Genomic DNA, 15,312 nt, shown 5'->3' on the forward strand with positions numbered 1-15,312 from the left:
GTCACTTACCTATTAAAAAAGTATTCGGAGAGTTCAAACAATAAAAAAATAAGTTCGTGAGTTTTTATTTATTTTATCCAGTACTAGAGCGGTATCGCAAAAAGTTAACGTTCATCGGCCCGGTAGGGAAAGAGGGATTCTTAAACAAGTCTCATGGTTCTTTCTTCAAACTTAACAACGTTAAAGAAAACACCTTATAAAAGGATTATTTATGTTGAAAGGAAACTTCAACACTAAAATTTTAGTCAGATTCCGTTGAAGTCAGAAAGACACCCCCAGTTGCAAAAAGCCAAGGCCAAGTTCAGTTCCCGATCCCCAACTTTTCGACAAGCAATAGCGCCAACATAAACAGAAGTGGCAAATGTCTCCAATCGGCAACGGTGCTAGTAAAGACATTAAAAACAAGATCGACGACGGTGTGTCCGGCCATGCATAACAACTGTGCCCGTAAATCAACCAAACCACTAACTTTGGCCGCGAATTGCGGTGAATAGACGAAGGGTAGCGAAAATTGGACCTTTTCAGCTGATGGGGTACTTTCTTCCTGCTGCAGGGTTTTGGGACTCAACAAGTGGCCCAATGCAATCGATCTTTTCTTTTTTCGGGAAAATTACCATGGTTGCATTAGAAACAGTTGAGGCTGTATAAAAGAAGGTAGCCTTCGATCGATCAATGGCAGTTCAAGTCCGGAAGCATTATTCGTTGGGAGGTCCAGCAGTGACTTTTTTCAATTGATATCTTGTTTTTGGTGTAGACAATCATGGCTAAATTCGTTCTTCTGGGCATTCTGTGCTGGGCGCTGACGGTGGTTTCCGTTCTTGGGGTAATTGGTGAAAAAAGTCGCAAAATATGCGAAAACAAGTATAGTGTGGCCTGTTTGAAAATGGAAATCGTGTCGTTCCTGGAGCGAGTTTCGGACCAGAACGAGGTTGATCTTACCTCCGGAATCAGCGTGGTTCGGGACAGTGACGTGAATGTGACCAAAACGGCGGAAATAATTTCCGAGGTGTCCCGCATTTTTCCTACGGATCCCAACAAACGGTTGGACGAGTTTTTGGTCATGAAGCTGAATGACTATCTCAGAACGCATTCGCTCCGGTTGAAACTGCTCGATGGGGAAGCGATGGAGAGGGCCAATGCCGTTTTTGAAGGGCGCAAAAAGTTGAAAAAAGGAGGAATGGCCACCATGCTTGCCGCAGCGATGATGATGAAAGGTAATAGACATGTAGAAGTGTTGTTATGATGAATTGTGCAGCGTTGTACGACGATTACCTCCTTTACAGGTTGTTCAATAAGTTTGAATGCAAATCAAACTCTAAATAATTTTAAATCATCAGAACAGAATGAAAAAAAAAACGTATGGAAAGGAAGTTTACGTTGGTCAATCATACCATTTGATTTTGAATTTTTTTTTTTACCTTAAACCATTGGGTATAACAAGGTTCAGAGGTTTCCCGAGTCTATCGTACGCGACACGCTCCTACGTTATGGACATTTCGTCCCCATACATACATATAAACATAGATACATACTTGCATACATACATACACACATAACGATTTTAAATGGAATCAAAAAAGGTGTCCTGCATTTGTATATTCTCGTCAACATATTAAATGTATCGTCAATTGGAACATCATGCAACACTTTTCACCTTCAATGACTTTCAAAAACTTAATGTCCACGGAAATAATACAGCTTGTACATCAAAAGTTTTAAGGTTGATGTGTAACCATGGGAAAGTTCCTATCCAAGGCTGTCAAGATTTATCGCGTAAATTTAAATGTCAAGGAAGTGCTAATGATTGAGTGTAGAGTGGAGCGGACCTGCCTTTGAACCCCGAAAGAAAACCTCGGACGCAGCCAACCAACATAAACACTGGCGATGTTGGTACGCGTCAACAGATGGCAGCACACGACAGGATTCTGAGCCCAGGGCTGGATAAAGCGGCAGAAAATGGATGCTGAGCTGCTGAGGGGAAACCGGAAGAAGGGATAGAGGGGCATGAGAGGTCAACGGTCGGGTACGGGAGCCATGGACCTTTAACAATAGGGTCATTCTTCGTCGCAACTCGGAGCGAATACTACGGCAAGAAAAGCGCCAAAGTATCGTTTGTGCTAAAGGCCAAGTGTCTATTTTAAAAAACCGTGGAAGATACGGTGAGTGAGTTAGCGAGAAAAAAAGCAATTGTGTGTGTGCAGAGGACTCCCAGGTAACCCAAGGCCCTGAATGCCAGCAAAGTACCCGACCTAACGCCATGCCGCCATTTTGTTCCCTCTATCCTAGGACCCCGTATTTTACCCTTTGAAAGTCCGGTAAGAGTACCCGAAGCAGTGTTCCTGAGCATCAAACCTGCCTTCCACCCGCGACGTGTCCGGAACCGTGATCGCCATCCAAGGGCGCCGCCAACTACCGTCATCACCAGTGGAAGTGTGAGGGCTGCTTACCTTTCAGCGAGACCGTCTGATACCGCAGGAGGCACCCTGTACTTCGGAGTCGTGAGGCAACGACAACGCGCTGCGAGCTACGGAGACGTTCGAACCCATCAGACCCGCATTGTAGGCTCAATACGCAGCGCGACGAGTTGCTGTATCTCCGGTTCAGTGCAAGAGGTGCGCGCAGGGCGAAAGGATCCGGAAGCAGACGACTGAGGTAGGAGAGGTATTTACTTCATCTGGGGAGGAGTATTGATCGGTCGACAAGTGCCAATAACACCATTTGAGGGGGAATAAAGTGGGCGAGCAAAGCTCGAAGTTTAGTTATTAGTGTTTCCTTTAGTTCTTTTATTCGAAAAGCCGACCCTGAGGCAAGAATTGGGGGAGTCTTAGCAGTGCTGGGTAGTGACTGCAACCGCTGGTTACAGATGGGACATCAAATTGATGTGGTCAGAAAAATTATTGATTTCTCCAAGTTTTTTTTTTAATTTAGGTACAAAAACATGCGTTTTTCACCCTACTAAGAAAAAGGGGTAAGTGACAACAAACTTTGTTTTTGATTAAAAATCAAATAACGTTCGCAAATTAATAGTTTTTGATATATTTGTGATGGCTTAAAGCTCTAAGAACCAATTGCAGTAATGTTTGGTTTTGTTCGAATTGAATTTTACATTGTTTCTGTCAAAAATGTTTTTGAAGAAAAGGCAAAAAGGTGCTGCATACATTCAGGGGTAAAAAAATACTACAAAAGTCCTACTAACTGAAATCATAAAAATAAATGTTTGGATGAATGAAGTTTTTTATAAAACAAACGAGTGATGCAAAACAATCTAATTCAAGCATATGGAAACAAGGTTTAAAAGGCGAATCTTTTATTTGCATTTTGATGCATTTTATCCCAGATTGGTAACTGAATGTTAAAATATTTATGAAAAAATTTGGTGTTTGTCCGAACAATATTTTCACACCAACAACGTTGGTATAGGATAATTAAAGCAATATAAAGTTTCAAGGTGATATCATTAAGCCAATCCGTCAAACTGAGTAAAGTTTTTTAAGGCATCGAAAAATGTAAAAATTTGTTTATCTATTGATCGATATTTTTTAATTTTTTATGAGAGTCAAAAACTTTGAAAAACCATCCCACGATGTGAGAAACTATGTTATCAACATTTTGTTATCATTAAATGATAACTTTATAACATTTAATTAAAATAAAAATTGAGTAAGTGTGGTATACAAAGTTGCATCTAGCTCTGCTGTTGCATGATGCCTCGTTTGACGGTAATAAATTGAGGAATTCATCCAAGAATGTTCAGTTTGGAGGGAGTAGACAAACTTTTATAATTAACATTGTCTGATACTTACAAACCGTGAAATGAGAACTAATAAGGCAGACAATATCCAACGAACCTTTTGAAAAATTAAAAGAAAAATATACCATTTTTTTTAATATCACAAAAGTGCTTCTGGTTCATCTACGATTTCATGAATCGTTCTTACTTTTGAAGCATATAAACTCGGAATTACATTCTGTTAGAAAATGCAAAACACCTCGAGTTGCTAAATTTTCTCTAAAGGTATGACGGAAATATGAAAAGGGGCTCAAGTATCTCCATTCTCCCATAATCTATTCACTTTAATTAACCGGTGTATGAGTCGAATAAAAAGACTGTTAGGTACAACTGTTTTATCTATTTTGATTTGCCTGCTTTTATCGCTGTTAATGGATTTAAGCAGCCCTCATTTGAACAGATATTCCTTTTAAAAAGTCGATAATTGAATTTCAATAAAATTGCAATTTATATGCATCTGGTAAACTTTCAAGTACTCCTATTACTCGAAGAGACACTCGACAGCCGGCCCTTGCGAGAAATCTTAAATATTTCAACAATGATTTTTTTTTTGACGCTCCCTGAAAGCCCAGAAATAAACTACCTACTTTTAGTGTGTCAATAAATCAATCCTTGCTTAATCTTGTTTCTCGGCTGCTTTTAACTAACCTTATAGCTTAGCATATTCGAAAAAAATGCAACACTTTGTTCTGTGAATAACTTTTAAATGCTAGATGAAAATTTAGGAAATTTTCAACGAAGTTACCTGGTAATGCAATGTTAACATTTGCAATTTTTTGTAATGTTCTATTGGTTGGTTTTTGAGGTAGCGTCCAATGTTGATATTTTTGGACTTAAATTTTTTAACTACACGTGCGTCATCTATAATTCATACTATGATTCACCTTTTATGGAAATTAAGGATATTTATGATTACGTTTACTGTTCCTACCTACAAAAGAATTCAAGCTTTTGAATTTTATCGAAGTTATAACAAGTATAGCCGATAGTCTTTCTTAAGCACAAAACCATCAAATTTGACTTTTTATCACACCACCACCGTTTTTGGGTAATAGCATTATGCCTGTTCTAACTTCAACAGAGTATAAACTTTGTGAGTCCAATTGAAGAGCATTGCAGAGAAAATGATCGCATTTGGAGGCAGTTTCCTTTATATTTTTAACCATTCATAGTGTCAATCGTTATGAAACGCTGAGTAATTTGCAGTTTTCACAGATAGTTAGCCTCCTCAAGTACTAGACATTTTATTTTTCAATTTTTGTCTCCTTTTTTATCTTCGGAAAATACAGGCGAAACTTATCAACACCGAAAAAATTCTTCACATGAACGCTACGTGAAAATGTACATGGATTTTTGCCACCATGAAATCACGTAGAACCTACGTGAATTTCAGGTAGCAAACAAAGCTCGCGCAGCAAGCAGAATTCACGTAATTTTCATATGAGTTATATGTAAAATCAACGTAGATTGAATGTGGATAGGGGTGCGTTCTTCTACATGCAATTCACGTAGATTTCATAGTAATATCAACGTAGGGAGTTTTTCTTTCGAATATTTTAACTACTTTTTTTTATTTTTAAAGTAAACTTTTTATTCGATAAAATTACATAACGCATCACATATGCCTTTTCCATTTCCACTTTTAAACTGGCACTCTTAAGAATTTACTTCACTTTATCAATAGAACACAATTTCGTCCATAAATGGCTTTTTGTCGCTTTAGCGGTTGCTTGGCCGTCTAAGGTGCCTCAATTTTAAATCTTGTTGAAAAAAAAGATGTAAATAGCAACCACATAACAAAATTTTATTACTTACGAAATAAATATCAGCGTCTCCATCACACAGGTTTTTTTTCGTCTTTATGAACCAACTATCAGATCCGCGCCATATTGAGAACTGGAATACTAATCCCTTCACACAGATTTTACGTGAATGAGCCATGCAGGTTTACGTGAACATCACATAAAATGCACCAAACCCCTCTGTACTTGGCGGTTCACTGGATTCTCACGTAAATCGAATGTGTCTTTGTTTTGACAGCATTCAATTAAGTGAATTCCACGTAAGGATTAAGTGATTTTTTATTAACTCCTAAGTGCTTCACGTAAACCAAGCAAAAATTCACGTAACGAGTGGCTACGTGAAAATCCAGGTAAATTTAACGTTCCTTTTTCGGCTGAGTGAACGAAAAGTTTCTGGTTGGAAACCTGCCAGTTGACCGCTAAAAAGTTCGTTTTACTGTCCATTACAAAAGTTTTCAAAATATATCCCCAGAGGCAGTCCGGATATTTTGCGCACGATTTGACCACCGTTTTTTATTTTACCAGTAGGAAGCTTTTCTACCTTGTAGCAAGGAAGTCAGTCCTATTTATAAGTCAGCTAGACGAACTAGTCAGAGAAATTCAACTGTTTTATTACATCCTCTATTCAAATTTTCGGATTGAGCTTGATAAAATCTCTCATATCACTCTCCCTTCATGGAATCAGTAATCACCTCTTTTTAAGTCAAATTTAAGCTAAAAATTCGGTCCTCTGGGACTTCTTAAACGATTTACCATTTGAATTTTGTTTAAATTGCTGATTTCCTGCTGTCTTTGGGTCTCCTACTGGGACTTTTCGAGATTGTTCTCGATCCTGCTAAAAAAATGTTGTCAATGAACTTCAGCAATGGATGCTATCTCAAAAACCACTTGACAGATTATCACCGAATTTCGTACACGTACACATTAAATTACCAGGTAGCTTCATTGATTAAGAATTTCATCAATTTCTATTTATGCATTCAAAAGTTATAAACGAAACAAAGTGTTGCATTTTTTTTTTTCGAATACACTCCTTATCTCAAATAAGGTATTGCTCATAACGCTAAATAAATAACTTTCAACAGAAACAGTATGAAATTGTCTTTCACAAAATCAAGGTTTAAGATGGAAATTGTTTAAAAAATAATCAGAGAAAACCAGATAGGCGAAATATTCGAATAATAGATATTTTTAAAAAATCTTCAAAAACTCTGTGTTAAGTTTTGCAAGAATCAATAAATTTTAATATTTTTTTTAAATTACGCCAACGCTTTTCAAAATTTTCTGCCACCACTGTTACTTAATTGAAAATAACCTACTGTTTAAACACTACTTTTATGAAACTTGTATTGTCAAAATCTTTAAAAAAAAATTGTAAAAAAAATTCGTTTGGGCAATATAGTGCTCCTTACTTCAGCTTACATACAGTGTGCGCCATCTGGTGAGTCCCCAATCTGAAACGCAAAAAGCACTTTCTTTGCAGGCATTTTGCACAACATAAGCCTTTCGGGCTTCATAGAGGCTATTTTAGCTCGTATATTAGCTTCAAGTTCGTAAATGTTCTTCGGTTTGCTGGCGTAAGCGTTAGGTTTCGAATTTTCACTAAGATCAGAAAATTTTTTTAAAAGTTTTCTCACTATTACATTTTTGTTCACCATTTTCACAATTGGATTATCGTTTTAAATGCAAAGCGCTTCTGTATCAGCGCGTTTTTTTTTAATGTCTATCGACTCATAGTTAAAATGGCATTAAATGACGATTCTAAATTGTGTTTATCTGTTAGAATCGGCTCAAAAACGACGAAGTTAAACGATCAACTTAATAATCGAACTCATCTAGATGACACACCTTGTATTAAATACATTTATAAAGCATTATAAAACTGATCAACATAAATTTTCTGATGCTTTTTTTTCTTCAATTTTGCATAATGTTGACCCTTTGATTCATAAAGTTAGTAATTTGCAACAGTTTTCGTAAAAAAAATCGCATTTTCTTATAGATTTTTTTTTCATGAATTACATATAATCTCCAACTGTTTAAAATTATTTTTAGGAAAAAAGTAAGAAAATTTTGAATTTAAGGGTTAAACCGATTTTTTTGTAGCTGAATACTGTCGTAAACCGTATTTAACTTACGTTACGAGGTTTCCAAATCTATACATTTCGTACTAATCGATCGATTAACAGGAATGGGTTCATTCTTGAGTGTCAAATAGACAGTCCTAGAACTTTTACTGGTTGGAAAATCTGGGAAGAATAAGGGTTAAACACTTTTGGAAGTCCATTGAAAATGACAATTGAGGTTCATTTGGAGAAGGTTTTCATTGCTAAATGTTATTACTAAAAAAAAATTCAAAAAAAAAACTTGAGCTTTCAGCAGAGAAAATAGAATGCTATGACACACAAAGAACGTGATTCAAACTGTAGAATCTGAAAAAAAAAATTTCAATTTTCAAATTAAAATAAAAACTTTAAAAAGTAAAAAAAAAAAGAGTCTATACGTCTCTGAAACTAAGCATTTTGAAGATTTGAGAAAAGGAGTCAATAGGGATGAATGGGGATACTATATCCCCTATTCTGATTTTTATCTTATCAGTTTAGAACAAAAATAGCAAATCGCCGTCTTTTGCATTTTCTGACAGCGTGAAATTTCAAGTTTCTATGCTCTAAAAGTTGGAACGATACTTTAACCCGTAGATGAACTAGAAACATTTTCGATATTTTTAAGATTAAGTGAGACTTGATCCTTTATTCCGGGGGACCTAATTATTGAAAAAAAAAAACAAATTAAACAGAATTTTTAACATACTTGAAGGCCTTTTCCCAGAAAACTATTGGATGAATATCAGTTAATGGATAAATATTAGTAACCTTTTTTTTTTTTTTTTTTTTTGGAGATCAAAGGAGAGCCCGCGGGAGTGTAATTCCTTCTGAATTCCTGCTCCCGTAGGCACAAAACCTCCTCTCCATTTATTATTCTTATTTTTTTTTTCAATGCAAAGATTACAATTTTAAAGTTTACAATTTTTATCATTTCCACTGATATGTATTGAAAGCACTATATTTTTTGGATTGTTGCTGGCGGCTGGTGGGTGGCGGTGGCGGAGGTGGTGTCTGTTGGGTGGCGGGCGGTGATGTGGAGGCGGCTTGGCGGTGGTGGTGGCGGAAATGATAAGAAAAGAATGTCGTATGGACTTTAGTATGGCGTAAAGTTTGTTTTTGGTGGTGTTGCAACTTTGGTTGAGGAGCACGGTTGGGCATCCCCAGTGAGAATATTCTCTTTTGAGGGGATGCTTGTCATACTTTCTAACTACTGGACTGGTGTTTCATTCATAGCAAAGCCATTCGATTACGAACGTAGGCTTTTATAAGTTTTTTAAATTTGGTTAAGTTTTGTTCTGATTTTATATGTGCTGGCAGGGCACTGTAACGAGCAATCCCGAAGTTGGTAAAACTTCGTTTAGCTTTTTCTGTTTTTACTCGTCGAATCTGAAGATTTCCTTGACCTCTTGTTGGGTATCTGTGAGAATTTACCGGGAACTCCAAGTTTTTGTGTGCTCGAGGATTATCTAAAAAGTTTTTCATTTGGACTAATGTCTGAACTTCTCTCAGACCTTGAACGGGGAAAATTGATGCTGAAGCATTGTGATACAACTGATCAGTTGAGTACAGTCGCGGTTTCCGGTATACTATCTTCAAGCATCTATTTTGAAGTATCTGTATTTCTTTCATTTTCGTTTTAGATGCACTTCCCCATATGGAAACCATGTATTGCAGCTTTGACTGTACGAAAGCATGGTACATGGTTATCATTTGTTTTGTAGGCAGCAGATTTCTGATCCTCCAAAATAATCCACAAGCAGCACTTATTTCTTTCTTTAGTTTATCTATATGTGTGATCCATTTTAACTCGTCATCAATAGTTAAACCCAAATATCTATAATGATTGGCTTGTTCAATCACCGTTGAGTTGACAACAAGATCGGGAATCATCTGTGTTGTGTTGGAACGTGGTCCTTTAAACAGGGTATATTTGGTCTTAGATAGGTTTAACGAAAGTAGATTTTCTGCGAAATACTTCCCCAATGTTTTTAGATCAGTTTTCATACTGTTGATTATATTTTCTGGATTTTCACCAACATACAACAAGGAGGTATCATCCGCAAAAAGGCGAGATTTCCCACAAAGTCCGAGATTGGGCAGGTCATTGATGTAAATCAGAAATAACAGTGGTCCCAAGTTGCTACCTTGTGGAACACCGACGGATAGCGGACAGAGTTGGCTGGTGAACCCATTGGCGATTACATATTGGGTGCGATCAGCAAGGTAGCTCTCAAATAACTTGTTTGATGTTCCTCTGATGCCATATATATCTAGCTTTCTCAATAGGATTGTATGATCAATTGTATCGAAAGCTTTTTTGAGATCCAGATACAGTATTCCCACAGATTTTCTCCCATCCATTGCATTTGTTATTTCATCAACCAATTCACAGGCGGCGGTGAGTGTGCTAGATCCACTTCGAAATCCATATTGATGGTTATATATGATGCGATGCTGGTTTAGAAAGTTCAATAATCTGGAAGCCATCATTTGTTCAATAATTTTGCTTAAGACAGATAACACGGATATCGGTCTATAGTTATTTACATCCGATCTGCTTCCTTCCTTATGAATCGGAACAACCTTAGCAGTCTTTAGGTACGCGGGATAGCTGCCTGTTTCGATAGCTTCGTTGAACACATCTTTTATGACACTTGCAAAGAGCCTGTGATGTCTTTTCAAAAAGATGGCAGTCATTCCATCTGGTCCAGGACTTTTATTTGACTCCAGGTCCTTGATTTTTAAAATAACCTCATTTTCGTCCGAAGGTCGCAAGAAGAATGAAGAGTTATTCGGGGTTAAGGTTTGGAATCGGTTTATATCCCGCTGGCTGTTGATTGTAGAGGCTAGCTGGGGCCCTATCGTGCTGAAGTATTGATTAAAAATATTAGGTACATTTTTGCTTTCAATTACTAGGCCGTTTTGAATCAGATTAAGCTGTTCTCTCGTATGCTCTTTGCTTCCGTTTTGAATCAGATTAAGCTGTTCTCTCGTATGCTCCTTGCTTCCGGTGATTAAGTTGAGATTTTTCCAAATGTGTCGTTGATTTGATGTGTTGAAAAGGGATTGATAGTACACGTTTTTGGCGCGTGCTTTTTCACGCACCACTTGCGCTGAGACTTGTTTCAGGTGGGATTTTAGTTCGGTGTCGGTAGGCCTTCGTTTGCTTCTTGCTAAAAGATTGTGCTTGACTTTTATAAGTTTCCACAAATCAAAAGACATCCAGGGGCAAGTTGATTTGACTTTAGCAGTAACCTTTACGGTTTTTGAGTATTTAAGCTTCAGATGTTTATACAATTCGACAAGCTTTTCCAGTTTTTCACTCGCAGAAATAGCCGTAACATGGATTGATTCGCTTTCAAAAACAGAATTTAACTGATCGTAATCAATAATGACCTTTTCTAGAATCCTAGAAGCTGTTGATTTTTCAAGTAATAAAACCGATATAATCATGGAATGGTCACCTATTTCTGATTCTATTGTTGCATTTTGAACTATATTTTGCAAAGAACAAGGGCAAACCACGTGATCTAGGATGTTATTGCTGCTTGGTCGTGTGGGGTATGTGTTGGTAACTGCCATATTAAAACACTTTAAAATATCGAAATAGTTCTGTGTTAAATCATTAGTAACATTATTGGCTGGGATATTGACGTCTCCAACGAGGATCTTGGTAACACGAGGCTCAGTGTTATGCAGAATTGATTCTAGTTTGGTGAAGAAAAAGCTGGAAGGGTAGCTTGGTGGTCTGTAAACAGCATGTATATCTAAATGCATATTCGTAACATTTAGACGTATTTGTATGTGATGGAATCCATTATCATGGACATTAAGAAGTTCATCGGATACTATTGAACTTTTAACATAAACTGCTAGTCCACCTCCTTGCGTTTCAGATCGACACGAAAAGAATCCTTTGTAACCATCAATCACAAATAATTTACAGTTTGATTCCTTTACCCAAGTTTCCCATATAATTATGACATCCAAATCTCCAGCATAGAGTTCTATGGACTCTTTTGGTGGATCAAATTTATCTTCAGCGTTCATTCCCCTTATATTGTGTTGCATAATACTAAGTTTTCTAGTGGTTTTTGGTACAAAATCAGATTTATTTAAACAAGTAATGGTATGAAATGTACAGTTGTTTGATGAGAAATCCATTTTTATTTTTATTCATAACTAACAATAATTATCTTTACTGCGCAGCTCTTTGATGGCGCTTTGGATTCGGTTCACCAGATGATTCCAAAGACATATTCAATGAACGTTTTGAAGTCTTATTGTACAGCTCTTGCAACTGATTTTTCGTAGAAATTACAATCGGCTTGGAACTATCCATGTGCTTCAGTAGTATTTTCCCATCTCGGCCGGGCCACACGTACTTCATCTCCAACTTGGTTTGAAATTCCTTTGCTTCCTGTAGCAATTCTCTCCCGTAAGACGTAAGCTCGTCGCGAATCGTAATTTTCCTAGTTCCCATGGCGTTATCCTTGAAGATGGCTGAAACTAGATCTTGCAATCAGCGATCGATTTTGAAGAAAATATACCTTTTTGAACTCAAGGGAACAATTGAACCCATAATGAACATTTTAAAAAACTTTGTCTGAAAAATGTTGAGAGTTCACCATTGCTTTGAATATATGGTATTATAAAGTCCATATTGCACTCTTACGATTGATATATTGGAAAGATCTTCAAGTCACATTTTGTGAAATTTTTCAAACAAAGTTCAATAGCTCATAGAACATAATCATTTTGCTCCATTTGTCTAGAACATTTGATCCTTGTAAGTCATTCCAGTTTCGAGATATAGCTAAGGAATCAAGTATCCCCACGGGCCAAGTATCCCCTAAATTGTTTGCTCCAAATCAACGCAACTTATGTGTAAGGTCAATCTACGTACTCAAGATTATGTTTGTTAAATAATATTCAATTATAGTTTAATTCTTCATGTTTTCAAAAAGATTTAAAAAAAATTATTGTAAATAACAAGCTATCCATATTCTATTCCTGCCATTTTTTATTCCATTTAATCGTTTTTTAGAGTTTATACCAACAAAGCAATGCTCAGTTTTTTTGTGTCTGAGTTTGCTACATTTTTATTTTTAATTTTCAATTACATTTTTTGAGAATCGTGAGTTTATTTTAATTGCTTATAATTTAATAATTTCCAGTTCCGAAAAAAAAATGGAAAACAGAAGAATAACTTAAAAGTTACCATCTAAATATTTCAATTCTATTTTCTTTTCTTTAGTTTTTAAACTACCTTGTTTTTTTTTTTGAGTAACGTGAGTCATGGTCACTTTGATCAACATGAAGTTTTTGTACATAATCATCATCAATAGCTTAGGCTAATGTTTAAATTTCTGAAAACTTTTTTCTTCGTTAAAAATCCTTAAAATTTAGTTTCAAATTGCCAAAATTTGGTTTGTTTCTAGAAAATTTTGCTGTTACCAAAAATGGTAATTCCAAATCTAAAACTATCTACTTATTCGAAGACTCTAAAACACCTTTTCAGATGAAATCAAAGCATTGGAAAGCAAACGGTAGTTATAGTTTTATTGGTTTAGTTGTTGAGTGAAAAACTTTTTATGCATACATAAAAAGTAAGGACATTTTCGAAGAGTAAGCCTCTATAAAACAAATGGTTTTTAAAGGTTAACTTTAAGAAAACAAGAAAATGGAAATGGTTGGAACGCCTTGGGCATTAAATGTAAGTAATTTTTTTTTTGATTTTTATAGCTAAGAATATTTAGCAATGTTTATAATTCTCGCCCCTAAATGTATAGTCTATTTTTCGATTTAAAATGATTTTGAAAAAAAAAAACGTAAAAAGCAGTTTGGTCCTAACAAAAATTGAATGTTATCGATGTTTTATGCCTTCTTTATTAAATGGTACCAAAACAATAAATTTGAAGATGTGATGTAAGTATTTGTTAAAACCATGCTAATCAAAGAAGCCATTTCCGGAATATACAAAAAAATAATGGAAAAGTGAACAAAGTTCCCTCAGTTTTCCTTACCTTCATGAATATAAATTCTACTAGATACTGCTTATTTGGTTCAAAGAAAAATCGTGTTTGATCAAATTTGGTTTAATGTGAATTTCAAGTATTAATAAAGCTCGTCTATATGAAAAATCATTTCCTTATCTAGTTTAAAACAATTGACTATGTATGTTTAGTTTTTTGGACTGAGGCTTCAAAGTTTCAATAAAGCATGTGAAACTTAACTATTATGATGTGAATTTGGGCTGTTTTATTGCTGTTTTCGTAATAAAAAGAGTCATTTTTAATATATCAAGGTACTTTCAACATCGAAGAAAGGAAGACATTTTCATTTGGTTATTCATAAAAATTTTATTTTGTTTCGTTATTCGGAGTGTGAAGTTCAGATTTGAAATAATGTTCTGTATATTTCAGATTTGAAATAATGTTCTGTATAAGCACTCCAATCCAAGTCAGGTTTCATTTTTTTTTTAAATGAACTTTCTTTTGAGTTGTTATTCAAGAGTTACGTATAAACGATAGGCTTTTTTTATCTTTAACTTAAATTATGTAGCTAACCATTTTTATTATTGGATTCCAATACGGCGATAGTAGTTGAATGTCTATTTTGAATGGTTTTTAACCTCAAATTTAATTTTAAACATTTTGACCATACTTCTGATCAGTTGTTTCCACATATTTGAGATATCTGTTGCGCATTGTGTGCTTTATTACCATATTTTTGCCTCCGTCAACACATGCCTCTAACGCATATTATGGAACATTGTGTATATAATTTTAAGCCCCCTTTCCATTTCTAAAAAAATATGGATAAAATTCCCGATTTTCATGAGTGTTGGTTTTTTTTCAAATTATTTCCAGGAACCCTTGCCGCGGTTGCCCTCGGAGCTGTGGCAGCGATAGCCGGGAAAGCTCTGATGACGGGACTGCTCGCGCTAACGCTTGCCGCCATCATGGGCTTGAAGTCTTTGGCCGGAGGCGGTGGAGGCGGCCACAAATCGACAACCTATGAAATCGTCGCTAAACCGATGTACTCCCATTCGCACTCGGAAGGTCAGGAGGATTTGGGCCACAGCTACGGTTCCGTTGGCGGAGGAGGCTGGGGTCGATCGCAGAAAGTGTCCGACAATGGTCCGGAATATTTCGTTCGACAAAAGTATCATCGGCGTTAGCGAACCAAGGCGGAAACATCACGGTGCGTTTCCATAATATCTCACCGGTCACAAGCTATGCGCCTGAAGTGTAGGCAATTCCTATTAGACTAAAACGATCCTATGAAAAGTGAAGATTTTATAGCGGTTGACTTTATAGTAAGAGTGATTTATTTTTATTTATTTATTTAAATATTTATACAAACGTGATATGAAAAAATAATTCACATTTCTTTTCATGACAAAATTGCCGAAAATTCATAATATAAAATTACACAACAAACCTTACGAGATTGGATTTAATCGGTCAAAGGAAAATGTCCAAAACAGATTAATGTTAGTCTTATACAGTAGAACCCCGATTACTCGAGCTTCACCCGAGCAGACCTTGATCAAGGCTTGATGCCTTAATCGGTAGCAAACATTAACCAAAATGAGCTAGTAATGCCAAAA

The 15,312-nt window shown here is 36.0% G+C and overlaps 1 protein-coding gene across 1 annotated transcript; it reads left to right on the plus strand.

The window, feature by feature from the left end:
• The first annotated feature begins 726 nt into the window (after nucleotides 1-726).
• LOC129739648 (uncharacterized) lies at nucleotides 727-15,017 on the plus strand. The gene is made up of 2 exons (XM_055731129.1): nucleotides 727-1,214; nucleotides 14,570-15,017. The coding sequence occupies exons 1-2, from the start codon at nucleotides 761-763 to the stop codon at nucleotides 14,878-14,880; spliced, it is 765 nt and encodes a 254-aa protein (XP_055587104.1). The 5' UTR covers nucleotides 727-760; the 3' UTR covers nucleotides 14,881-15,017.
• Nucleotides 15,018-15,312: the final 295 nt, after the last annotated feature.

The sequence above is a fragment of the Uranotaenia lowii genome, chromosome 1 (genome assembly GCF_029784155.1).
Source record: "Uranotaenia lowii strain MFRU-FL chromosome 1, ASM2978415v1, whole genome shotgun sequence".
In the NCBI taxonomy this organism is placed as follows: Eukaryota; Metazoa; Arthropoda; class Insecta; order Diptera; family Culicidae; genus Uranotaenia; species Uranotaenia lowii.

Bases quoted from the DNA above. Each gene is read 5' to 3' on its own strand.
- LOC129739648 (XM_055731129.1), top strand. From the start codon at position 761: ATGGCTAAATTCGTTCTTCTGGGCATTCTGTGCTGGGCGCTGACGGTG. The intron at 1,215-14,569 runs GTAATAGACATG...AATTATTTCCAG, and splicing joins CGCAGCGATGATGATGAAAG to GAACCCTTGCCGCGGTTGCC.